The sequence below is a fragment of the Xiphophorus couchianus genome, chromosome 11, assembly GCF_001444195.1.
Source record: "Xiphophorus couchianus chromosome 11, X_couchianus-1.0, whole genome shotgun sequence".
Taxonomy (NCBI): Eukaryota; Metazoa; Chordata; class Actinopteri; order Cyprinodontiformes; family Poeciliidae; genus Xiphophorus; species Xiphophorus couchianus.
Genome location: NC_040238.1, coordinates 14345782 through 14372217, shown reverse-complemented (window position 1 = coordinate 14372217; position 26436 = coordinate 14345782). Strand labels below are relative to the sequence as shown.

Genomic DNA, 26436 nt, shown 5'->3' with positions numbered 1-26436 from the left:
TTTAAAGCCTCTCAGCTGGTTCAGTTCCAGTTTATTGTGCCAAACATCTCATTAACACGGCAGGTTAAAGTGTTTTACATGATAAAAACATGAGACAATAAACTATTTGATTAAGAACATAGAATGAACAAGCAGCCAGTACAACATTTTATCAAGTACCATCATAAAACCATCAATCATTTCTTTCACCTTCATTATTCCCTGTCAGTATTGAAGTCACAGCTGTTTCTCTCCAGCAGAGCATCGAGTCCTGCAGCATCACTCCCCCTGGATCAGCAGGGGGCGACAGTGGAGAGGAAAACTTCCTCTGGCTCAGGACCAGTGGTCACCTGCCAATAGAAGCTATGATGTACAGGATAGTGACAGTCCTCGGCTGCAGATCTAAGCAGATTGATTGTTTACTTTCCTAGAACTACTCAATGCCTCAATGACCAAACCATATTTGGGATAGGGGTGTTCCTATAAGAAGTATACAATGAAATAAAAAGATTTTCATCCATCCATTTTCTAACACCCTTGTCCCTAGTGGGATCAGGAGGTGCTGGTGTCTATCTCCAGCTAGCGTTCCGGGTGAGAGGCGGGGTCACCTGGACAGGTCGCCAGTCTGTCGCAGGGCAACACAGAGACAGACAGGACACACAACCGTGCACACACACACACACACCTAGGGAGAATTTGGAGAGACCAGTTAACCTAAGAGTCATGTTTTTGGACTGTGGGAGGAAGTCGGAGTACGGAGTAGAAAGACCCCGGGCCAGGAATCGAACCCAGGACCTTTTTGCTGCAAGGCAGTATGTAACTGATTTTATGTAACTGATACACTAGTTCCCTTTGTTCACAAATGAGATGCAGAATAACCTTTAGGAAGGAATATCCTCTATCAGAGTTAGATCATGATTGGAGTGCTCGTTTCTGCCATCCAGCGCCAGAGTGCTTCTTGTCTCCTGCAGTCAGTAGCCATGAATTTACGAAATATTAAACACAACTGGTTGTTGAAGCATTTTTACTGTCCCAAGAAAATAACCAAAACTTTAGAATCTCCTTTAACATGAGAACTGAACCATCTAAATTGATTCTCCAGAAAACTTCATTCTATGATCTTTGGCTGTTTGAGTTTGGTTTCATTTGTGCTTGTGTCTGTACCACCTCCTTTTTATTTTGCTCTTTGGGTATCATATTCACCCATTTCTTATTTTTGCTAGTAAAAAAAAAAAGTTAATTTTTTGTATCTGTTACTTTATTACATTCTATTCTTTGTGCGTTTAGCTTCCTGAGATCAGTGTTGTTTTTTCCCCTTGATTTCTATTTCTGACTCTTGGTTCTATTTATTAGTAATAATTATTCTGCCTTCCCTCAATTTTCTGTCCAGATTTTCCTCCAGCTGTTCCTCATTCTGTTGTTTGCGTTCACTTGGTTTCATGCCTTATTCGCATCTCCACATCATTAAAACTGTTTGGCATGTTTGTCTCACTGATGGATTCTTCCATTTTGCTGCTCCTGTTGGTCTGGATCTTTTATGGTTTCCTCAGATATTTTAATCTTATTATTTCACTAATAAATGTATCTGTCCTACGGCATTTTGTTTCCCCTCTATAAACCTCCAGCCATATTACTCTCCATTTTATAAAATAAACAGCATCTACCACTAAGAACTGTTGTGTAAAGTTGTGCAATAAATTAAATTTGACAGTAAATATAGTGAATTGTGTGAACAGAGGAATTGTGCATATTGGGGATTTAGAAGCTGATTTTGATGGATTCTCTCCTTTTCCCATCAGATGGGTTATTAGTTTAATGGTGAAACAGATATTTTAAAAAATGTAGCGAATCAACATTAAACCAGACACACATTTTTTTCTGACTTTATTTGATCTTATTTCAGAACTCAGACAGAAAACAATTAATTCTATGCAAATGCCATTTAAATATTATTATAATATTAATAATATTTATCAAAGTTAAGACATGCTTCCCCTTCAAAGTAATTGATTACATTAATATTTCTCTCTCTCTTTTATTTTATTTTTTACTCTTCTAACACAACAAAACAGATTTCAGTTATAAGTCTAAGGTTTCATTTCTTATGTGGTAAATTAAATCACTGTATCTTCAATTTTCTTTATTCTTATACAAAAACAGTTATATACATATATATATATATATATATATATATACAGTATATCTCACCAGTTTTCTATCCACACGCTCTAGAAATCACATATACAGTAAGCAGTGTTGATTATATAGACATCCTAAATTAAACATGCATCACCTTGAAAATGGAGATTCCTTGGAAAGTCTATGAATAATCATGATTAAATGATAGAGATACTTTAATTTTGTGATTTATTCCTGAACTAACCTTCAGGTGACTCAATAGCGTAAATATTCACTGAACTTTACAGAATTTCTTCTTCACTACAGCACCTGTAACTGCAGTCACCAAGCCCACTCCAGCCCCTGCAGCAGCTCCTATAGGACCTAATGTAGCTCCAACAGCAGCTCCAATAGCAACTTCAGTGAGAATCCCAGCAACAGCAGTTCCAACAACAATTCCAGCAGAGGCCAAAACTCCACGGATGAAGCTGTTGTCTTTCTCAGCCTTTCTTCTGGCTTCATCAAAACTCATGTTTGGATTTTCCCTGTGCAGTTTTTCCATTTCTTCCTTTATGGCTTCCTCTGCTTCTTCCAGCATCTGGTTGGTGTAATATTTTCCCTTTCCTCCATTTTTCTTAACCATTTTATTAATCTTTTTGATAAGCTCTGTGACCTGATCTGGATCTTTAGCTTTATTGTTGAACACATGGGATCTTTTACCGCATTGATCAATGAAATTCTTCAGGGCCTTGTTGTCATTGATTATTTTTTTGATGGAGACATTGTCCTCCTCCAGATCGTCTCCATGAGTGAACAGCACCATGCTGTACTGCTCTGATTCTTCTCCAAAAATCTCCTGGATGATTTTCACTGTGTTTTGTTCTTCTGGTGTGAATCTGTTTGGCTGGATCACCACCAGGAAAACATGAGGACCAGGAGCAGCAAGTGAGACGCATTTAGCGATTTCTGCTTTCACCTTCTGTTGACTTTGAAAAGTATCAAACAGACCTGGAGTATCGACCACACTCAGCATTTGATTGCTTAGCACTCGTGTTTCTTTTTGACACTCTGTTGTAACTGATGAGGAGTTAATACCAGATGTAAATATTTTCTCTCCTAATATGGTATTTCCTACTGCACTTTTCCCAGCTCCAGTTTTCCCCACCAGGACAATCCGGAGTTCCTCTCTTTTAATTCTCTGGTCTTCTTCCAGCATCTCTTTGGTGTAGCAGATTCCTTTATTGTTTTGAACCATCCTCTTGATTTTATCCAGCAGCTCTTGTGCCTGAGACGGATCTTTTTTTTTGTTGTTGAAGACGTGATATCCTCCTCCACACTTAGTGACGATGTCATGGAGAGTCTCATTGTTTTCAATAAGGTTGTCAATGGAGCGGTTTTCCTCCTCCAGATCGTCTCCATGAGTGAAAAGAACCATGCTGTAACACTCTGATCCTTCTCCCAAAATCTCCTGAATAAATTTCACCGCATTTTGTTCTTCTTCTGTGAATCTGTTTGGCTGGATCACCACCAGGAACACATGAGGACCAGGAGCAGCAAATGAGATGCATTTGAGGATTTCTTCTTTCACCTGTAGTTGATTCTGAAAAGTATCAAACAGACCTGGAGTATCGACCACACTCAGCATTTGACCATTGAGCACTCGTGTTTCTTTTTGACACTCTTCTGTAACTGATGAGGAGCTAATACCAGATGTAAATATTTTCCCTCCTAATATGGTATTTCCAGCTGCACTTTTCCCAGCTCCAGTTTTCCCCACCAGGATAATCCGGAGTTCCTCTCTTTTAATTCTCTGAGCTTCTTCTAGCATCTCTTTGGTGTAGCAGATTCCTCCATTTTTCTGAACCATCCTGTTGATCTTCTCCAGCAGCTCTCTGACCTGAGATGGATCCTTGTTTCTGTTGTTGAAGACGTGATATCCTCCTCCACACTGACTGATGATGTCATGGAGAGTGTCGTTGTTTTCAATAACGCTGTCAATGGAGACATCTTCATCCTCCAGATCGTCTCCATGAGTGAACAGCACCATGTTGTAACAGACTGATTTTTCTCCAAAATGATTCCGGATGATCTTGACTGTTTCTTCATCTTCTCGTGTAAATCTGGTTGGCTGGATCACCACCAGGAACACATGAGGACCCGGATCAGACAGCGAGATGCATTTAGTGATCTCAGCCATCACCTTTAGTGGCTCACCTTTTGTGTTAAAGAAACCTGGAGTATCTACCACTTCCAGAGGTTGGCCTTCGAAATCTCCAGATTTTTTCTCATTTTTCAGTGTCAGTGATGAAGATGAGGACAAAGATTTAAATACTTTTTTTCCTAAGATCGTGTTTCCTGTTGCACTCTTTCCAGCTCCAGTTTTTCCCAGAAGAACCATCCTGAGAACTGGATCCACTGGTTCTGGTAGGAAAAAGGTCAAATACATGAGGAGTTAGAAGGAGAGTGACAACATCATTTTCTAAATCTTTCATTTGTTTAAGCTGCAATACTGTCAGAACAAAAAGACAACCTTCTACTTAAATATCATTTGGCTTGAAAGAATTAATAAGGGATATTTAAAATTATTAACCTTTATAAGTTTAACTTTATGAAATACCCTCCCAGATAAATGATGTAACTATAGACTTCAGTAAAAATTTGAGAGATTTCTATTGTTTTTGTTTACGTTATTGTTGGTCTGACAGTCCATCACTAAATTTTATTCTCAATAACTGTCTAAAATACTTTTAGACATATCAAGGCTGATCATCACCCTCTGACATGTCACAGTCAAAGGTTATGTTTACAATGAGCCTTCAGGAAAGAATTGAAAAGCTATTCTTTTGTATTTTAAGTAGTGCAAGAGGAAATCCAAGTCAATAATACATCCTGTTGGTCATTATAAATAACATAGAACTAGAACTAGAATGACACCAAGATGGCTGCTGAACAATCTTCTCAAACATGAAACATTTACATGATTCAATTCCATAACTAAAATATACAATAAATGATTAAAAACTCTGTCTTTATGTTCAATAAATGTTGCTAAAACAAAGATATCTTCATTCAATAAGCCAACTAAGATATGAGCTTCTGACAGCCAGAACAGATCAGGGTCTTTCTGTTGCATCTTCATAAGCAGATTATTCGTCAAATCATAATACAGAGAATATTGAACTACAAAATAAAACTCTTAACCACATTAAGCTCACAAAAACACCCTTTGTTTTCCAGCTCTCTTTTCTCCAGAGATCTTTGTCTTCTGTTCATATTTAACTTGACAGTTTAAACACATCCTCAATTTGAATATAATTTCTAAGTTTGGGTTTCCTGCAACTGACACACAACTAAATGATCAGCAGAATGACCATTCTACGTCATTCTGCTGATGTAGAATAGTTGCGTCAGCAGCCACTCTACTGTGCATGTCTCCTGCAGAAGACAGCAAAGAAAATATTATTCCAACAGTTATGGTATGTTGTCGCTTATGTTATGGTATGGTATGTCTACTTTCTCTTCTGAGAGGGGAGATGTGCTACCAGCTCTCCGTCTAAAGAGTGAATTGAGTTTCCTAAATCTGCTGGGATTTACCCTGTCCAGAACTGAAGTAAACTCTGTTTAAGCTGGTTTCGAGAAACGATTCGCCTGGATTCTGACGGCCTACATTCAGATGCCCCACCCTTCTTCCCCCTGTGAATTAGCCAGACTGAGCAGCCTGCAGCCAACTAGTTTCACAGAGCACACCTGTTAACGTCAGTTCTTTCTCTTTATTACAACTTGCTCTTGTTACTGAACCAGGTTGGTTTTAGTGACTCGGTCGAGTCCCAAGGATGAGGTTTTAAATATGGGCTACCAGCAACCTAAAAACATTTTCCACCTCTTCCTCTCCAGAATCAAACATCACAGCTATTTTACAACCATCAAAGAACTTTAAGGCGACTCATTAACTGAATGTCCACAACATCTTTTAGATTTTCTTTATGCTAAATATTTTATTAAGTCGTTTTTGCAAGGGTCAGTACAGCTTAATTCAGTAGCAGAAATAATCAAATAAGTAAAATCAATCATCTAGTCTATCTTTCCCTACTGCTGACACTGAGAACTAAAAAAGGGAACCTTTGAGAGAGACGGACGGAGTTTGGTGTTTCAAACTCCAGACCTGGCCTGATGATGAAGAAGGTGTTGCAGAAGGAGGAGGAAATGGATCGATGAAGGCAGGAATATCTGTAGGTCTGATGAGCTTTCGTCTCTGCATGGATGGTGAGGTCACACAGGACTTGGGTGCTGGCAGGAAGAGTACTGATTTAAAGCGACAGGTCTCGGATCTTAGGGTGACTTCCTCATGTGTGTAGCGTTCCTCAGCTTCTTGTCTTGCGGCTCTGAAGCTCCCTTCATCTTGTCTCATAATCTTTCTGGTCCGTTGAGATGTAGACGAGCCGACCTCATGGAAGGAAGGCACCAGGTCTTTATCTTTGCCTTGGCCTTCATCTTTGGGGTCTGATTCCAGCTGATGTGCTGGAATCAGCTGGAATCAGCTGAAATCGCAATTACATGTGCGATTTGAAGCCACATGTTGCGGGGCCGACGGGTTGGTCCCCATGCACCGGACAGTCTTCGGCTCCGTGGCCCCGGCTTTTCTTCAGCTGCAAAGTTCTTTGTCCATCTCAATCGTGGCTAGAAGCTGCCTGGAGGATCCAACCAACGGTTCCTCTTTTGCACCCACCTTTCTTAGGATCATTGATACGCCACCAGGTGATATCTTGCGTGGATCCCCAGTCCGAGAGAGAGTGACAGTCATGTTTAGCTTCTTCCATTTTTTAATAATCGCTCCAACAGTTGATCTTTTTTCACCAAGCTGATTGGCAATTGCCCCGTAGCCCTTTCCATCCTTGTGGAGCTCTACCATTTTGTCTTCGGACAGCTCTTTGGTCTTAACCATGTTAGTCTTACTGACTGTGTGGGACAGGAGTCTTTATGCAGTGAACAGCTTCAAACAGGTTCTTCCAAGCTATTTCTCTATAGCCCTACTACACCAAGAGTGTCCTGTTGTGGATTAACATTTACAACCCAAACTCCCATAAGTTTTTTTTAACAGTTTTTTAAATTAAACCCGACATCTTCTGGTGACTTTATTTTTATCAGAGCTGGATTTAATAAAATCTCATTATTTTCATGCTTCATCAGCTATTAGCTTTTCCATCTTGTTGCTGTGAACATTTTTATTGCTGTGAGGTTTTGTGTCTCAGATAAATAACTTCGTTTTGGCTGCTGGTGGGCCACCTGGATGTTTCCCCTTCAAAAACTGACCTTCAACATGTTTATTCATCTACAGTAGTAAATACTTTACTATTATGATGAAGATTGTTAAAGTCTTCAGGTTAGACTGAGCTAATTATCTTCTAATAATCAAGGATTGACCAAAATACAATCACTATAAAGATGCTGCTATAAAATTAATACTCTTTAGTTTTAATCATCTTTTTCTGTAATGTTAAAACTATTTATCTTTGCTATGAATATCTCTGTCATGATCCTCTGATGTTTATCTTTTTTCTGATTGTTTCTTAGTTTAATTTGGGTTTTTCTTCATCAGTTAGTTTCTCTGTATTCGTTTTTGTAGTTAGGTAAAAACTTAGTCTGTTTCTTTGTGTTTAGCTTTTATCTGTGGTTTTATTTTAGCTTATTATTGCTCTTCTTGGTGTCTACTCATGCTTCCTCTGTGTTTTCTTTGTTAGTTACTCTCCTTCCCTTAGTTTTCCTGCCCAGTATTTTCCTTTATCAGCTGATTGGGCCCAGCTGAACACAACTTCACTCTCCATATTATAAGAGGAATATTTTAAGGTTGCTATGTGATTGTTTCAATGTATAACAGTGTTATCATTCTTGTGTGATACACATGCTCATGGGAAAGTCTTATGAAGCGGTTTCTCTAAACTCTGTTTTACAATAAACTGTTTCATGAATATTTCTATGTGACAATAGAAATATGAAAATAACTTCCATAAAATTACAGAACAGCTGAAATATTGAATTCCTTTACATTTAAATTGAAACCCCACAGGGTTAGAGTTGCTTTTGAACCAGAATAAATAAAATATTGACAAACGTATTTGATGTGTGATGATGACACTTGATAAAATGTAATGCTTACTGCTTTTTTCAACCGTTTACTGGATGGTGTCTTTTATAACTTTGTATTTTTGTGTTTTTATAATATAACGCCTTTGAACCTTTGAACTGCCATGTTGCTGAAATGTGCTATATGAATAAAATCGATTGATTGTCTGCTACGCACCATCATAAACATCCTTGAATGTTTCATTTCCCTTATGAAAGAGAACAGTTTGGTTTTGTATCTATGTAGATTCTCTATGTGAATGAAATGATGACCTCCCTATAAAACTCTGCTCCTTGTCAGATTCTCCCTCATAGTCAACTCTGTATTGCCTGTTTTTCACAAGTATTTACTTGTATATGTTTTCTTTTATTTTTTATTAAATCCACCATGAGATTAAAACATTTGTGTCTGCACTTTGCTTTGTTACCCACGCCCACGGTGACTCATGGTGAGAGGGGAAAAAAACGGTTGAACAGGAAAATTAGACGATCATTTGTTTAAGCTCAGGTGAGAATGGAGGACAGACCACATGACTGATTACAAAACACGATGCTTCCTTTCTCCAACTTGGCCTTATGTGAAGATAACTGTAAAGTGGAATTAAGCGGTGAGTGATTTTATTTTTTACAAATAAAATCTGAAAAATTATCAGAAAGATCTGTTCTGCTCTCCTCTGATCAAACTACCACATGTTTGCTGTGGAAAAGACTCCAGATCTCAATCTGTGTCCACCAGGATTGATCAGAGCTCTGTGAGATATTCAGAGCTTGGGATGATGTTATACATCCAAACTCTGCTTTAAACATCGTTACAACATTCTCCCTGACCTGCTGCTGGTTCCTGAATCTGAAGTTAATGTTTCAAGGCCACAATCCAAAACACAATGATCTGGGATTTAGTTTCAACATTCAGAAAAGTATGTGCATTAAGTTTACCTTGGGTTTCTGATCCAGCTGCAGCTGCTCCAGTCACCTCCATTTCCTCTGAGAAATTACATTTTCACATATTATAAATAGGTAGGACATGCCATGAGGACCTAGTTCTGGCTAAACCAGTTTCAGACAGACATAGTGACAAAATAAACAAAAAAGCATTTCATTACATCCCTGGTTGTTCTGGTTATGATGTATAATTAAAAACAGTTGACTGCTATTTTAATTCACCTTTAAAAGAGTCATATTGATGCCCCTGTGGATGCAACTTCTACTCTATGTAGTAATACACTCAACATCAAAAACGTTTTTAGCCCTAAGTGCAACATAATGCATAAAGCGGATTAAAAAAGAACTATGAAGAATATTTTTACAGTTTTTAAATTAGTGACATTATTTAACTACAAGCTGTGTAGCTGAAGCTGAACAGAAATATTGCTGTAATGTTGAATCTGCTCTGTAACTGGAAACAACTGCAGTACATCATAGATCTGGCAGTTTAGGCTTTTGGTTAAGTTTCAGAACCAATGTTTTATCACCATGTTGATGAAACAACTGCAAACAACAACTATATAAGAAGATGTTACTACATGCAGGGACAAGAAGCCACAGAGAAAGACTGTTATAAACCGGTTTATCAGGAATTAATAAACGATCTTTCTCAACCCCGGCCTCATCTAAAACTAACTGTGAAATTATAAAGCTCATCTTAATCTGATGCAGTTCTCCAGCTTCCTGAAACAATTCCCAGTCAAATCTGTTTTCAACCACTAAGGTTTGTCTGAAGAAGCTGCATCGATGTTTCCTTTGACCATCTCTGCCTTAAGTTTGCTTCTGCTAGGACTGACATTGACTCTTTTCGATTACCAAGCAAACCACTCAGGATTGGTCACAACTTTAAAACAGACTGAGAGGAAAACTGTGGAACATTTACGTTTATGAAATGATTGAACAATAAATTATGAAGGCATAAAAGTCTACAGTCTAGTGAAAGTAAAACACAAAATATCCTCTGATATTAATAGGAAGTTGAAGCAATGAGCTGCAACACAAACTAATTTATAAAGTTACTCATTGGTGAAATCTGGTGATTTTCTTATAATTTGAAATCTTTAAACGTTAAAGACAGTAATATGGAGGTAGTGAACAATGATGTGTAGAAATAGTTTGAAAACATAAATAATGAGAAATAAATATATTAATTAAATAAAATTATATAAAAATATATCTAATGAAGAAGAGAGTCAAAAATGTTAGCTAATAAATGTTCTTACCAAGAAGATGAATTGTATCACTCATGTTTGGTCTCTTCTGGTTGCTCCTGCTGCTGCTGATGTTCTGATGCTCAATAGTTTCAGTTTCATCTTAGCTCAGATATATTCAGTCTGTCACGTGTTCTACCTGTGAACATGTGACATCTGGTGGTTAGAAACAGAGCAAGTGATGGTGATGAAACAGAAAGTTACAGCTAGAGTTTCAAATGTAACGGTTTTATATTTACAGAATCTCTCGTTAAAGTCCCAACCCAAACCTAAAGTAATTCCGCGTTGCGCATCTCTGCTGCTGCAACTTTTCTGCTTCCAAGCTATTCCTGTAGCACAACTTCACTAAGACTGTCCTGTTGTGGATTAATATTTACAACTCAAACTCCCATAAGGTTTTTAACAGTTTGTTAAATTAAACATAATATCTTCTGGTGACTTTCTTCTTCTCAGAGCTGGATTTAATAAAGTCTCATTATTTTCATGCTTCAGCTTCACCAACTGTTAACTTTTCCATCTTGTTACTGTGAATATTTTCATTCTCCAACTGTGAGTTTTCATGTCTCAGATAAAAACTCTCAGCATTTTATCAGCTGCTCCTCGTTCCCCTGATTCGGCTCAGCTGAACACAACGTCACTCTCCATGTCCAGACTGATTTTCACTGTTCTTACATTGTTCACAGTCTAAACTGTTCACAAGCTAAATTGTGTCTTGCACCACTTTCTTGAATGAACTGGTGTTGTATTTGAAGATGATTCAATGCAATAAAGTGTGAAAGTAAAATGACAGAAAACACAGAAAAATACTCAGTATGCAAATTACATTACATCCGAATAAACATTAGTTTACATAAATACGGTGGATTAAATGGTTCATTTAAACTTGGAATTATCCGTAGATAATTCTGTCTCAAAGTTTAGACATTTATGTTGATGGCCAAGATATTTTGGTATATGGCTCCACCATGTTGCCAAATACAATTACTAAACTATATAAATTACCTTACATGGATCAGGTGGCTTCATTGGCAATGGTTGATTTAGATTTGGAATTACCTATAGATGAACTCAGACCAGGCTTAACTGAACTAAAACTTCATTGTGAAGGTCTGGTGGTGAGCCACGATCAATTACCTTTAGAGGAAACTGTTTTAAGTTTATGTGAATTGGTTTAAACACACACTGAGCTCAAATTAAACACAGTTTGAGTCAAATTTTCTAAATCTTGCTGACTCAGATAAATGTGGCTTCATCCTGTGGCTGGATAGGATGATTGCACAATGGAGGGAGGTGCACTCTCATTTCCTCCATGGATACTTCTATGGTCAAGGATGCAAAAGGTCTCTAAATTTTGCCAGTTTGTGCTAAGAATCTGAAAATAACATCAAATAACCAAACTTGCCTCTCCTTTAAGCTGTATTTATTTTCATGCTGTTCTGTTTGATTATGAATGCAGAAAATAATAATAAACGTTAAGAGCACTCAGTCTCAAAGTTTGATTTGGTTTTATTCAAACAAAGAAGCATAGATTCTTGCAAAACTGTGAAGAATGACTGAGACTGATGTGTTTCACTGGTGTGAGCAGTTTAGTTGATGATTGATTAAGATACACATATTTGTGTTAAACAAAAACTTGTCAAAAAACAGAGTGAGGCATATAAAGATACTGCTATACATAGAGTGTATGAAATATTAAAAACAATTCAAGGAAAGTATCCTGAAACTTATGAGCTCATTTGGATCAAAGTGATTTTTTCCCCAAGATTTTATTTTTAAAGTTTGGAGGTCAGATGAAGGATTAGATTTTTCTCATTTTTATAAATTGCTTCCCTTCCTCCCCTCACTTCAACCAAACACCTGGTGGTGGACATTGACAAAAACTAGTTATGTCACTAAGTAGAGCAAGAAAATTGTTGAGTTAACTGCAAACGTTCAGTCATGACCTGGTGGGCCGGTCTGTCAGTCAAACCTCTCACTGCAGAGCAGAAGAGGACACAGGCTGATTTTTAAACCTTTGCTGAGGTAGAAAAGATCAGAGGATAAGACGGGCTTCACATGTAAGTTTCAGTTGATCACCAATCTCCCAAAACTAAGGAAATCAGTGCCAATAAATTGGTGCGCCCCTACAAACTTTATCTCTAATACAAGCTTTGTTGTCACTTTAGTGCCATTAGCAGCTGGCTGCTTTGCTGTTTCAGTAGAGAGAAGGAACTGACCCACAATCAATCTCTTTTCAGACTAAATATTTTGAAAAATCCCTCTTGATGCTGGCAGAAGTTGCTGAAACATTCGTCTTTGAGTGCTCTGTGCAAACGGATCTTCTGCACTAATGTGGGTACGTTCCCAAGAAAAATCTAATTTAATCAAAGAGACAAGGGGCTGTGTAAGGAACCAGGTGCTTTAATACACACAAGAACAGAAGATTTTGACTTGTTTACTTGCAACTTCAATATAACTGAACTTGGACTACAAAATTGCTGCAAGGAAAGTAAAAAAGAGGCCTCAAAAAAACGATTAGCTGGAAATCATGTTTTTTATCAGATCCACAGCAAATGTTGTGACATAATAGACAAGAAAACGTTATAGACAATAGAGAAAAATTAACAGACTGGAAAATCTAACCCATAGAATATAAAAACATTGACTCAGCACAGCAAAAAAAGTAAATAAATTTACTTTTTTTTTGCACTTCTTGGCACTCAAAGTACACAAAAAATATTTAAGGGCTAAAAAAGTGGCTTTTGCATGATATGTCTCTTTAAATCTGTGTAAGGTTCCAAAAAACTAAACTAAAATACAAATACGTTTCTAACTAAATTGTAAAATCTATTTTAATTTTTAATGTAGACAAACCAAAGTCTGTACTTTTCAGAGCTGAGCAGTGAAATGTGATGAGGAGCAGAACGATGAAGATGAAAACCAGAGAAAATGACTGATGCTCTTTACTCTGAGTTATAAAGTCATGAAAACTTTAATGACTTTAATGTTTTAATGATGAACTTGAATAAAATCAAATTAGTTTAATTCACCAAACTCAAACCACATAATTTTTCTAGCCTCCAGCTGCCCTCTGACCTCTGAGCAAGGCAGCATACAAACCGCTTTATATGATAAAAACACAAAACTAAACAAACAGTTACAGCATAATAAAGAAACATAACAGAGAGCTGGAATATAACTAAAATGAATCAATGTTCCAGTTATTATGAATCAAAAACAGATTTAAACTTAATGAGATTTTAGGTTTTATAGGAATTCAGTGTTTTCAGAAATCTACTGTGATTCCAGTTTTATCTAGAGAAACGAATCGATCTGCAGCTGGAAATGATCCAGTTTGGTTTAAACATCCTGGATCTCATGATGATAGAAACCTGTTTTACTCCATATTAAACACAGTAACATCATAACAATCCTGATATTTCATATTCAACATTAAGGCAGGCAGGTTCACTAAAACACAGCAGGATTAATGTTCAACATGGTCAGATTAATGTTTCAGGTGTTTTTAATCAAAGTTCAGGTTGTTTTAAAAGCTGCAGGTTTCAACAAGTTACTCAAAGTTCTTCATGAAAAATCAGCTTCAGGTTTTAATTATTAGACAAACATGTTTATGATCTCCTGAAGACATTCTGCAAATAAAAACATTATTATTATTATTATTATTATTATTATTATTATTATTATTATTATTATTATTATCGGTTCAGTGAAAACAGTTGCAGGTTTATTTGCTGAACATTCTGACTTCCTCCCATCATCGTCTTTATTGTCCCAGTTTCTAGTGAACGTCTCAGCTGAGCTGGACTCTGATTCTGTTCTTGGTTCTGGTTCTGGTTCTGGTGTGGAGAGCCGAGCCCCTGCACTGGCAGATGAGGTTCATGACGAGGACGGGCCGGATGTTGTGGTCTCTGAGGCCGTAGATGAGCGAGCTGAGGCACTTGGGCAGGATGATGACGGCCATGTAGAGGCCGATCTGCAGGCGGACGGCCGGGACGCGCTCCAGGCTGCCGGTGATGACAATCAGCAGCGAGTTGTAGACGGTGGAGGACATGCTGAGGCCCAGCTGCACCAGGTGCAGCAGCAGCGTGCGCCGCGCCCGCACGGCCGACGCTCTGTCCGTGGATGCAGAGCGCGCCGCCACGATGATGCCGGCGTAGGCGAAGGAGACGGTGGCCGCCCCCAGCAGGAACAGGAAGTAGGTGAAGGCTCTGTCGTAGTGGTCAGACACGGGGTCGATGAAGGCGCTCTCCTTCCCGCAGTAGTGCACCATCTGCATGACCCCCAGGTCAGCCGCCGAGAAGCGGGACAGCATCAGGCTGAGCTGGACGATGACGTGGGAGGAGCTGACGCCCCAGATGACCCCGATGGCGGCGCCGGTGTTCCTCAGGGTGACGATGGCGCTGTGCCGGAGGGGGTAGCACACCGCCACGTACCGCTCCAGGCACATGCTGACCAGCGTGACCACGGACACGCAGTGGGTCAGGCTGCTGAAGGCGGTGAGAGCGGCGCACACCGGGTACAGCAGCGCGAGGCTGACCGCGGACAGCAGGAACATGGACTGGCTCTGGAACAGCTGCACGGTGTCCACCAGCAGCAGATTGAACAGCAGCACGTAGCGGGACGCCTCTCTGAACAGCGGCCGGCTGCGCAGCGTGTACAGCATGGTGAGGTTGATGAAGAGGAACGCGCAGCATGGCAGCGTGGTGACAATGGTGAACAGCACCAGGCCCAGGACCCCCTGGTGAGGCCCCGTCACCGTCACGTTGAGCTCACTCCTGCTCAGCATCACAGCATCATCATCATCATCATCATCATCACACACCCAGCAGGGCCACAGAGGTCACTGCCACTACAACCCCACATCATCAGAACGGCCGCTCTGGCAGATCCATTTCCTGTCATCAGCTTTTATCTCATCCTCTCTCTGCTGCCACCAGCTGAGAGCTGAAAACATCACATGACCTCAGAGCAGCAGCACATCGTCAACACTTCGTTACCGATTCACACGTTGCTGTTTTCTGCTGAGAAATAAAAGTTTCCATGCAAAAGTTTCACTAGAGAAACAGAACAGGAAATGTTTTCATGATGATGTTCACAAAGGTCAGACCTGCTGATTCATAATAAACACGATTCACTGAATGAATAGAAACAAAAGACCACAGCTGTCCTCTTCCTCACGATGGCCTCTGAGGTTTTATACGTCTGTCCTCTAAAGGTTGATGGTTCTCTCTTCCAGATCCCTGAGGATCTTTTTTGTTTTTGTCCACCCAGTTGGTTGGTCATCGTGTTTATTGGTCTGGAACTGGAAACTCAGCAGGATGTCAGACTCTTCAGTCCCAGAGGGAATGAATCTGATCCGATGTTAGACTGTTCCAGCCTCCAGGTTATGATGCTTCATGTTTGCTTTGCCAACCAGCTCCAAACACCCAGCTGCTATCTGCTGGCCGGTTTCCATCTTTGTACAGCCTCCATCTTGGTTCTGGTCCGGTGTGGTAGACCCTGACCTCCACTGGTCTGAGATCCTGATCCTGAGCTGCTGGGATCTTATTGAGTTCAGACTGAAGTTTTTACTGAGATAATCAGAATGTTTGAGTCTGACCTATTGGGTTAACGTTGTGCTGTAGACAACTGAAAACATCCTGACCTTTGACCTTTTGGTGAAGGTTGAGTGACAGATGATGATGATGATGATGATGATGAAGGTGAAGGTGATGATGATGGAGGATGAAGGCCGGCAGGATCAGTGATGTGTCTCTGGTTTCAGAGTTTTAGTGAATAGAACCAGAATCTTTACTTTTTGTCCCTGGTGAGTCGTTTTCCTTCCAGTTGGATCTGATCTGATCTCTGCTGATCGATTGCTTCTGTCTGTCTGCTAGCTTGATGTCAGTCCAGCTACATTGAATAAGTGAGTAGACCCTACAATGGCTGCCCGGGTTTCAGGAAATATGGCGCCATCTTGGAGAGGTCGACCGCTCCAAGATGGCCGCCCAGCGTCTCGTCAGCGCCAGTAGACCAGAGCGGTCCAGGAGGCGTCTATCGTTTTATCATGCCTGTGCTTTTAGCTACCAGAGCTCCAGCAGAACGTTTCTCCGTCTCAAACGGTTCATCCATCGTCTCTGCTGATCCATGATGGACAGAGGAGGTTCTGGTTCATTGCTAGAACCAGTGTTGTATAGTAACGAAGTAAAAATACTTCACTACTTTACTTAAGTATATTTTGGAGTACTTCATACTTTCCTCGAGTATGAAAATTTTGATGACTTTCACTTTTACTTCACTACATTTCCGAACTTAATTGCGTACTTTTACTCCGATACATTTTCAATGTGTGGTTTAGTTACTCGTTACAAAAAAGCGAGAGAGAGAAACAAAGTGTTTTGACCCCACCTACTGATTGACCGCAACAAAGTCGGTAGCCTACTTGCCTGGGCTTGTTCATCACCACCAACAGGATACACCTGTTTCGCTTCTCCCATTAAACACAAAGCAAGTCTCGCAATCAGCAGCAGCCACATGGAGGAGGAGACGGAGACCACAACGACTGCAACTACATCGGACACGGCTCCAGGGGAACCACCAGCTGGTGATGAGAGTCCCTGGCCTTATTTAAATACAATATACACTTTCGTGGGTGTTAAAGATTCGTCGTACCGCATGCAGTTTATGTTATTCCTGCCCGAAGATGTGGAAATTCTATCTTACAAAAACTCCCCGTCCAACTTGAAGAAACACATCGAGGCAACTTCTTATGAAATGGTTTTAATCCTCCTGTTTCAGTAACTATAGCTTGGTCACTAGACACTACTGTGAAATCTTGAGCATAACGTTACCTGTATAAATGAACTTTGTTTGGCATTGTTTCAGTTCCACGCGTGGTGTATTTAGCTTAGGCCTAATGTTGACTGTAGCAGGCTACCTAGACTCCTCTGTTCAAGGGGGGACAGAAGCCATAGCGATAGCAATTTAGACTAAATTTAACGAATATAGGAAAGGCATGCAAGTTCAAAACCACAAACCATTAACATGTGTTACTCTTTAAAACTGGAACAATTTATTAGCAGGTTTAATTTTGCCTGCACTTGGTTGGGTACATTATTTTAAGTGTATTTGACAAGTTTACCAAAATATAAAAAATGTCATTCAAACTGCATTTGCTTTGTTTTACTTTTTACTTGTACTTTTCATTACATTACTTGAGTACATCCATTTTTACAGTAATTTCCATACTTAAGTACAAGAAGTTTCAGATACTTTAAGACTTTTACTCAAGTAACATTTCAGTCAGTGACTTGGACTTTTACCAAAGTCATATTTTGGAGAGGTACTTATACTTTTACTTGACTCTGAGATTTCAGTACTTTATACAACACTGGACAGAACCTTTAGAACCGTCTGGTTCTGATCATCCAGAATCAGACGGTTCTGTTCAGGTTCTAGATTCTCCTTGATGTTGAACATTTATCCAGGAAGCATTAAAGTGTTTCTGGTTCTGACCCGGTGGACCAGAACCTCTGTTGGGCTTCATGTGTTTGTGTTTATATAAAGGGTTTCCCACCCTGGTCCTCAGGGGCCCGTGATTTAACTATTCCACCCGAATGACCAGCAGGCGTCTGCAGCAGCTGGGGTCAAAGGTCATGCAGCACCTGGACCGGACATCCAGAACCTGCAGAACCATTTGGAGGAACTGGGCCAGGTCAACGGGTCAGAGCGGTTCTGATCCGTTCATTTCTGTTCACATAATTACTGAACCAGAGAAACACTTTGGGTTTTATCATCTGCTGGGTTCTGGTTCTGACCCAGATAAAGGTTCTGGTTCTGACCCGTCTCTGCCGCACATCCATCAGTTACTGCAGATTAACAAAAGTTGTTTTTAATCTCGAAGAGTCTCACATTAAAGTCAACTGGGTGGTTGCCATGGAGACGTCGTGTTGAGTGATGTAATCCTCTGGGTGTGATGATGATGATGAGCGCTCCTTCCTCCCCCGGCACCTCATTTAGCAGCATTAATTATTAAAGCAGTAAATATTGACAGCAGCTCTAATGGAGGAGATTCTCTGAGGATGAAAAGTTTTTTCAAAATTAGAAAAACTTCTGCAAAGCAGCTGGACGATCCGTCAATGTTTTACAGCAAGTTTGATTTTCCTGAAGTTCTGCAGATTTCACAGTTCATCACGTCGTTTATTTTCAAGACGTTTTTCACCAGACTTTCGACTAAACATTTACATTTTACAGGAAACGGTTCTGATATTTCTGGTTTAATGTTTAGTCATATTTAATATTTAGCTGAATCTGGACTCAGTGAGCAGCAGGAAGATTCTGCAAACGCAGAAAGACAGAATGAGAACCCAGATTATGAGAAGAAACCCGAGATTACCCGTCTGTAGGGGAGAATTCTGGGTTTGGTTCTGGAGCGTCTGACGGGTCAAAGTGAAACATTTTCATGGTTCTTCAGGTTCATGGATCTGTGGCGGCTGAAGCTGCTTCCATCTGACTGATTCTAATGAACACACACATTCCTCAGATTTATAAAACTGTTTATTCAATTTACTGTCAAAAAGACACTGTTAAAAATCATATGAAACATTTTTAAAATGTTTCATCCTGCATCATTATAATAACACTGGGTTAAAAAACAGTTTTTTAGGAAGTTTTCTATGTTTTTTCAACTGGTTTAGGATTGTTTTGCACCACTGAATCCAAAAATCACACCCATTTTTCACAGGTTATTATTCTAATTTGATTTAGAGAAATCTGATCTTATAACTAAATTAATAACATTTTTGTGACGTCATCAGTTCATTTCTCATCCAGAGAAGGTTTTAGGAGAACAAAAATAGTTTTCTAACAGAGTGTATTAATAAAACTTAGATTTCTGCAAATAAACACTGGTCAGGGTAAGTAGCTACGTGTAAACTGAACATCACGTCTTCATTGAGTAAATTTCAGGGCATGAACTTCCGTTTCTTTAGCGGCTCTCTGCTCAGCAGCAGGACGTCTCCCTGCGGAGTCCAACTGGCCGTCGTGACGTCATCCAGCGTCCCAAACTAATGTGGAGCTCAGTTCACAAAGTTCACCTGATTGAACTAAACCAAAGGGGATTTTTGGATTCAGTGCATCAACGTGACCCTAAAACAGTTGAAAAATCCCAGACAATCTGCTGACCATCAGTCCGTTCTCAGTGAGAGGAGCTTCAGCGGGTCAGAGGCGTTTCTGTTGAGGTCGGCAGCGTTCCTCCTGCAGGTCCGAAGCAGAAAAGGTTCTGGTTCTGATGACTTCAGTGAACTGCTGCAGGTTTAGAGCTCAGCTCATCATCACTCTGACATTCACAACAACTTTCATCAATGATCAACTTTTGCTTGTTAACGTTTTTATGAATAAACAATAGATAAATATTATCTATTAGACTAAGTTACAGCAAAGTTCAACAATGAAATGACTGGTTGCCAGTTCAGGGAGGAAAAATCCCCATGTGGGCAGAAACTGGTTGTTGTAGCAGAAGGTTTTAGTTCCTTCAGGAACCTTCAGGCTGCTGCTGAAACGTTTCAGCAGGAAGGACTTTGACTGGACCGCAGTGGTTTCTCAGAGGAACCTGAGTGAACGAACATCAGTGCGGACCAGAACCTCCAGGCTGGACTGTTCATCCTGATGCTGATGCATGCTGGGTAATGAAAACAGGGACTTCTGGGTCTTTAGGAGCTGGCCTTCACTTTCAGGGTCATGGAGAACTGGACAATGTCCTCCATTGAATCCTGCTTTGTGCTCTGCTCTACAACATGGCGCGCGCTCCGCTGCAAGTTGCCATAGTAACGCTGAACTTCCTGTATCTCAGCCTGGCGTCTCCTCTTCAGGTCGGGTCCTTCAGGCTGAGCAGCAGTCAGCAGCTGTTCATATTTCAGCTCCACGGCTCTGGTCTGCTCCTCCACCTGCTTCTGGTAGAACGCTCTGAGCTCCTCCTCTCTGCGCCGCAGCATCTCCACCACCTCCAGGTAGGTGTAGTTGGAGTAGAACTCTCCTTCGTTCTCGGACACCATCCTGTCCACCTCCTCCAGCAGCGCCAGCACCTGGCTGCGGTCGTGGGCCCTGCGGTTGTTGAGCAGCAGGTATCGGTTGTTGACCCTCTGCAGTACGCTCTGCAGCTTGGGGCCGCACTCCTGCAGCTGCAGCTTCACGTCTTCAGCAGCTTCATCCTCCCGGGTGAACAGGATCATGGTGTACCTCCAGGCGTCCGCCCCAAAGATCTCCTCCACCTGCCTCACCGCGTCCTGCTCCTCATCGGTGAAGGGCCCCACCTTGATGACCAGCAGGATGGCGTGGGGCCCCGGGGCCGACATGTTGATGCACTTGGAGATCTCTCTCTTGCTGGCGTGTTCAGAGAACGACGTGTCAAAGACGCCCGGCGTGTCGACGATGGTCACTGTTCTGTCAAACACTTCGCCTTCCTGCTTACAGCACTGCCTGGTCACTGGGAGAAACACAGAGGATACACTCAGGATATGATCAGGACATCAGGATGGTCACAGCAGGATGGTATCTGATCAGCATTAAAAGCTTGGGATGAAACTTTTATAGAGATGCACATCATGTCTGCATCAACAAACTGGTGCCAGTTTAATAATTAGCCTGGACAATATTAACAACCACTTAATATTGGTAGGAGTTATTTATAGCTTATTGCAGCTTGTGTTTCAGGAGGTAGGGAGGGGCTGGTCATGTGACAGTAATACAGTGATGTGGGGTATATACATATATATATATACTGTATGTATATATATATATATATATTTATACAGTATATATAGTAGGTCATGGGTGCTGCTAAGGCGGCCATTTTGATTGAGGAATGGAGTTAAGCTCCAGCAGGTCAGCCCAGGGAATGCCTGGAATATGGTGACTCAAAATTGAAAAGGAAGATAAAGAACAAAATGTCCAATATAACGGACACAAATGAAATGCTGTGTCTCAGGAATATATAATATAGTTAAGTATTGGCTGTTGGCCATAACAGAAATATTAATATTGTTTTAAAAAAAATAGTGTCAGGTTAATTAAGTTTGACCTAAATTAACATAAATTACAGTTTATGGTTATTCAACAAATCATAAATTTGAAAAGAAATTGATCTTTGATTGATTGGATTACTGTGAGGAAGTTCATAAAGAGCAGCTAAAATCCTTCAGCTGATCCAAACCACTGCAGCAGAGTTCTGATGGGAACTAAAAACACAGATCAGATTTCTACTGTTTTAATTTTCCTGTTAATCCAGATTATAATCCCAGATTCTCACATATGAACCCCTTAATAATCAGCTCTGACTGGTGCAGATGCTCCATGTCTGCTTCAGACCAGAGATTTAAATACCTGAGGACTGACTGACTGCGGCTACGAAGGCGTCTCTGCCCAGGATGGTGTTCCCACTGGAGCTCTTCCCTGACCCAGTCTTCCCAACAAGAACCAGTCTGAGATCTGGAGAAGGAAGGTAAACCAAGTCACAAGGCTTTGCTCAATATTATACTTTCTTAATGAACATCACATCTGCATTAACTCATTTTACTACATGTGATATGATTTCTCTAATAAACCATGTAGCATCGCAACATGTTTTAAAGAGGCAGTATCATGTTTTCCAGCCACATAGTGTCAATTTTACTGCCATAGTTACTGTAATGTAATATAGTTACATTCAGTAACTATATTACTTTCAGTTATTATTAAATGCTGACTATCAAATATGATTTAAATTTAAACTTTCTGATTTAATGCCCTGAAATTGGGCCTCTGTCTCTTTAAGAGGCCCTTTCTGAAGCTCCGCCTCCAGGAAGTCATCCCAACATGGCCCCTCTGTTAACCTTTTAACAACGTCTGCTGAGCAGCAGCTCCTATAATGAGCTCAGCAGCTGTTTGCTAATTGCTGCTTGCTAGTCTGAAGGAGCTGCGCCCTGTAGGCGGGGCTAGGTCCACTGAGGCATTTTGCATCTGAATGGTTGCCATGGAGATGAAAGGATTTCTCACACATGAAAGAATCAAAGCAACACGGCAGGGAAAAACATTGGAACATGATTGAAGATAAAGAGCTGATTTGACATTATACTGGCCCTTTAACAGTTTGTATTTATGCCAGATTATCCAACCAGTTAAAGACAATTCTTATATTATGAAATATGGAGATTAACTGTACACAATATATAGAAGTGAGTAGTGACAAGTTACATTTACCTAAGTTACCTGTTTTTAAAGAGAGTTTCACTACATCATTTTCACTTGTGTAATTTTATTGCATCACTTCTCTGAGTTCAGTAAAGTTTCTGTAGCAGTGGAGCCAAAAATGCAGCAGAGGTCCACAGTATAATGTTGAAGTGAGACCTCTTGTTTGTTCAGCAGCTTTGCTGTTGTGATATTTTCCTGAGTCTGTTGCAGGTTCAGTGAACAACCAGCAAAATATCCATATGGCACTAGAAGCACTTCCACATATACAGTAACACTGTCGGTATCAGATTTATACGTTTCATATTGTAAAAAGTCATTTGGAGAAACATTTCTACTGCCAGATTCTGTAATTATGGTGTTTGTACTTTTAAAATCAGAAAATAGTTGAATTAGTCTGTCTGATTACATCATTTTCAAATAACATATCAGATTAAAACAGGTACTCAGTTCTTGAGGATAGATAGATAGATAGATAGATAGATAGATAGATAGATAGATAGATAGATAGATAGATAGATAGATAGATAGATAGATAGATAGATAGTTAGTAAGCAGAGGTGGGGACTCGAGTCACATGACTTGGACTCGAGTCAGACTCGAGTCGTTAAAATCACGACTTGAGACTTGACTTGAAAAAATGCTCAAAGACTCGGACTTGACTTTGACTTTCATGCCATTGACTTGGGACTTGACTCGACTTGAAGCTGTTTACTTGAAAAGACTTGATATTTTTTACTCAAAGTCTTAAAATTTAAAACACATTATTTATAAAGTGGCGTCATTAATTAATGTCACTCATTCCGTATCAATATGCGCAGACCGTCACTATGGTTTTCCTCTCTCCTTATGTATGTATGTGTACGTAGCTGCAGCACAACCAATCAAATTAACAGGATCTGGACGTTTAAAAAAACGCGGCAAAGCTGCAGAGCTCAGGGAACAAAATACGAAATAACCGCTCGAATATGCTTCCGCGAGTAATTTCTTTTGGCTACGTAGGTTATGAACTTTCAACTAAAAAACGAACTGCAACTTGTAAAACATGCAAGAAGAGAATATCGGATGGAGATGCCACGACGTCCAACTTTGTCCGGCATTTGAAGCTTCACAAAGATCGGTAGGTGGCACTTTTCTTTTGCTGTAAGATAGTTGACTTTAGCTAACTTCGTGTTAGCATGTGTACTCCGGGTTAAATTGGTGATTATTTACCATAAATCCGGTCCTTCAAATGCCTCCACAAATAATGTGCACCGTGTTAGCTCAGGAAGCCGGTGGATAGTGAGCGGGGCTCCGGAACAGAAAGCAGATTCTGGACCTGAACACAGGGAACAGAGTCTCTCTGTCCCATCATGATGATGAACCGGGTCTAGTATCATCTAAGGATGGTTGGTGTATTTGAAGACATCTACGTTGGGAAATTATATTGACAATATATTGTTTTGACAGGTCAGAGAAAAGAGGAAAAAACTGCTGTTATGGTTCTTTGTATTGTGCTGTGGAAATGTCAGCATTTTCGTCTTTTTTTATTGAATATCAAGTTTAACAGAACTGGGCAATAAAGTGGTCCAATTTAAAAATGTTTTTATACTTTGTGTTCAGCTACACATGTTCTATCATTTGAGATAAATACATATTTTAAAACGAACAAATGGTCTATTATTTGAATTTTTTGTATAATTGCAAATTATAAAAATAAAATAAAATAAAAACGACTCAAAATGACTTGAAATTAAAGGTTCCTGACTTGAGACTTGACTCGACTTTTGCCTGTCTTTACTTGAGACTTGACTCGGACTTGAGGACAAAGACTTGAGACTTACTTGAGACTTGCAACACAGTGACTTGGTCACACCTCTGTTAGTAAGTACCTGGAGGAAGGTCGTCCATGCTGCTTCTTCTTCTTCCTCTTGTCCCTGTAGAAACAGATGAACAGCTGAGATTCATTACTGACTAAAGTCCCTCAGTTTGTAGCACAATATTAGGAAAACATGCAATCAGTTATAATAATATGAAAGTAATGCCAAGGTAACCATAGGAACACAAAGGTACATTTACTGCATGTTCTGTCGTAACAAACTAAATGAGCCATGAAGCAACGAGACCCGTTTTCACTAAAACATCAGCTGACTGCCCGGTGCGCTGCAGAGGCAGAACGCGGTAGCAAACTCAAAGTAACTTATAATAATAATAATAATAATAAACGTTATTATCACAGGGTGTCGCAGCACCAGAACCAGTGAAACTTGACGCATTGTGATGGAGCTGACAGCGGAAAGAAATGATCCACAACCCCGAAGTTTTACCGTTAATCAGTGCAGCTGATGACGTCGGTCAGTAAACTTACCAAACTCATCTCCTGTTGCCAAGTTATAATGCAGATGATAAATGTCAGTAAGAGACAGAAGAATGTAACTATGAACATGTGTTGTTAAAAATAAATAAAAATAAAGTTTAAAAAAAAAAAAAAAACTTACCAAACTCTGCGGCCTGCGCCATGTCGACCTGTCTGTCTGCTCCGGTCGCTGGAGAACACGGAAGAGAACAACCCGGAAATGTTCACCTGTCTGGGTTTAGAATCAGGTTGTTAAGGTCCGAAACAGCTATACGTCAATAAAACCTAAAATTAAATGAGAAACTCCAAATCTACATAAAAAAAACATCAAGAAGGAAAGTTTTAGAGAAAGTCTCTCAAAGACGCACAGCGGGTTTGCATCATTTCAACACCGGCGAAGACGCCGGTCTCAATAAATCTCTGTCATGTGACGAAGCAGAGTTGTTTCGGCGCAGAGATGAATGAAGATGTCGTGTGAAATAAAGAATGTCAGAAATAATTAAAGTTAGTGTCTCAATGTGAGATTATTTTCTGATTATCCTATCGATGATTATTGCTTTAATGGCGTCTCTGGCGCCGTCCAACCTTTCGCTCTGCAGCAGCTGCGCAGAAACTCCTCCCACACCGCCTCATTGCTCCTTCCGGCGTGATCCTCAGGCTGACTGTAAAGGAGCGGACCTTGTTACCTGCGCGTTGCAGCATCTGGGAGTTAGCGTCGCACATACATGGTTCATTACGGTAATAAAGCAGCAGGGGTGGCCTTCCACCTGTTACTACCCCATATATACAGGAATAAATATTTCTTAATTTTACTGTGTTGGACATGGATCCAGGTGTTGTGTACGATAATCAATATCAACACTGTGCTCATCTTAGTTTCTGCAATCTATAACCTATTATCAAAAACACCCATTTGTTTTGATAATAGGTTATTATCAAAACAAATAATACGGAACATCTGATCCGTGTTCAGATCAGATGTATTTTACGGAGTTAATAGTGTCATTGATGCACACATCTTTTTACTTAATTACTTTTTAATGTAAATAACTTATAAAGATATATTTTTGTGAAACAGAATAAATGAAAAATCTCCTGAAAAACAGATAAAGGGGCAGATTTTTTTTTGTCAGAAACGTGAACTATTAAATCTAACATTGACGCAGCAGGAGGTCCCACTCTTCTCTTTGGGTCAGTAAATGTTGCCTCTTTCACATCTAAATGTTCCCCCACAGAGAGCAACCAAAACATCGACAGGTTTTCAATCGCAGCAGATTTTTGTTTCATTTCACATAGTTGAAAGCAGAAGTTTACATACACTGAATAAAGACACGTAGACTTTTTCTTTTTCTTTTTTTTTTAAAAACAATCTTAAGTTAAATCAGAATAAATCTTTTGTTTTAGGTCAGCTAGAATCACCAAAATGATTTTTATTAGTTAAAAGGCTCAATAATAAGAAAAGCAGCAGGAGAGCCTACAAAGGTTCCC

The 26436-nt window shown here is 39.9% G+C and overlaps 3 protein-coding genes across 6 annotated transcripts; all 3 read right to left on the bottom strand.

Moving 5' to 3' along the window:
• Nucleotides 1–1850: 1850 nt before the first annotated feature.
• On the bottom strand, nt 1851–10536 carry LOC114152983 (GTPase IMAP family member 8-like). The gene is made up of 3 exons (XM_028031181.1): nt 10425–10536; nt 9154–9201; nt 1851–4518 (listed from the first exon to the last, which is right to left on the bottom strand). Exons 1-3 carry the CDS (start codon nt 10447–10449, stop codon nt 2390–2392), a joined length of 2202 nt encoding a protein of 733 aa, XP_027886982.1. The 5' UTR covers nt 10450–10536; the 3' UTR covers nt 1851–2389.
• Nucleotides 10537–13353: 2817 nt separating this feature from the next.
• LOC114152984 (odorant receptor 131-2-like) lies at nt 13354–16101 on the bottom strand. The gene has a single exon (XM_028031182.1). The coding sequence runs from the start codon at nt 15196–15198 to the stop codon at nt 14203–14205; it is 996 nt and encodes a 331-aa protein (XP_027886983.1). The 5' UTR covers nt 15199–16101; the 3' UTR covers nt 13354–14202.
• A 3661-nt stretch (nt 16102–19762) lies between these two features.
• LOC114152985 (GTPase IMAP family member 4-like) lies at nt 19763–25341 on the bottom strand. Of its 4 annotated transcripts, none has more exons than XM_028031185.1 (4): nt 25091–25341; nt 24494–24529; nt 21771–21881; nt 19763–20874 (listed from the first exon to the last, which is right to left on the bottom strand). In XM_028031185.1, the coding sequence occupies exons 1-4, from the start codon at nt 25110–25112 to the stop codon at nt 20102–20104; spliced, it is 942 nt and encodes a 313-aa protein (XP_027886986.1). In that variant the 5' UTR covers nt 25113–25341; the 3' UTR covers nt 19763–20101. The 4 variants fall into 4 exon arrangements, with proteins under 4 accessions (XP_027886986.1, XP_027886987.1, XP_027886988.1 ...); XM_028031186.1 differs by having other exon boundaries at nt 21771–21885; nt 24498–24529; XM_028031187.1 differs by having other exon boundaries at nt 21771–21885; nt 24504–24529.
• Nucleotides 25342–26436: the final 1095 nt, after the last annotated feature.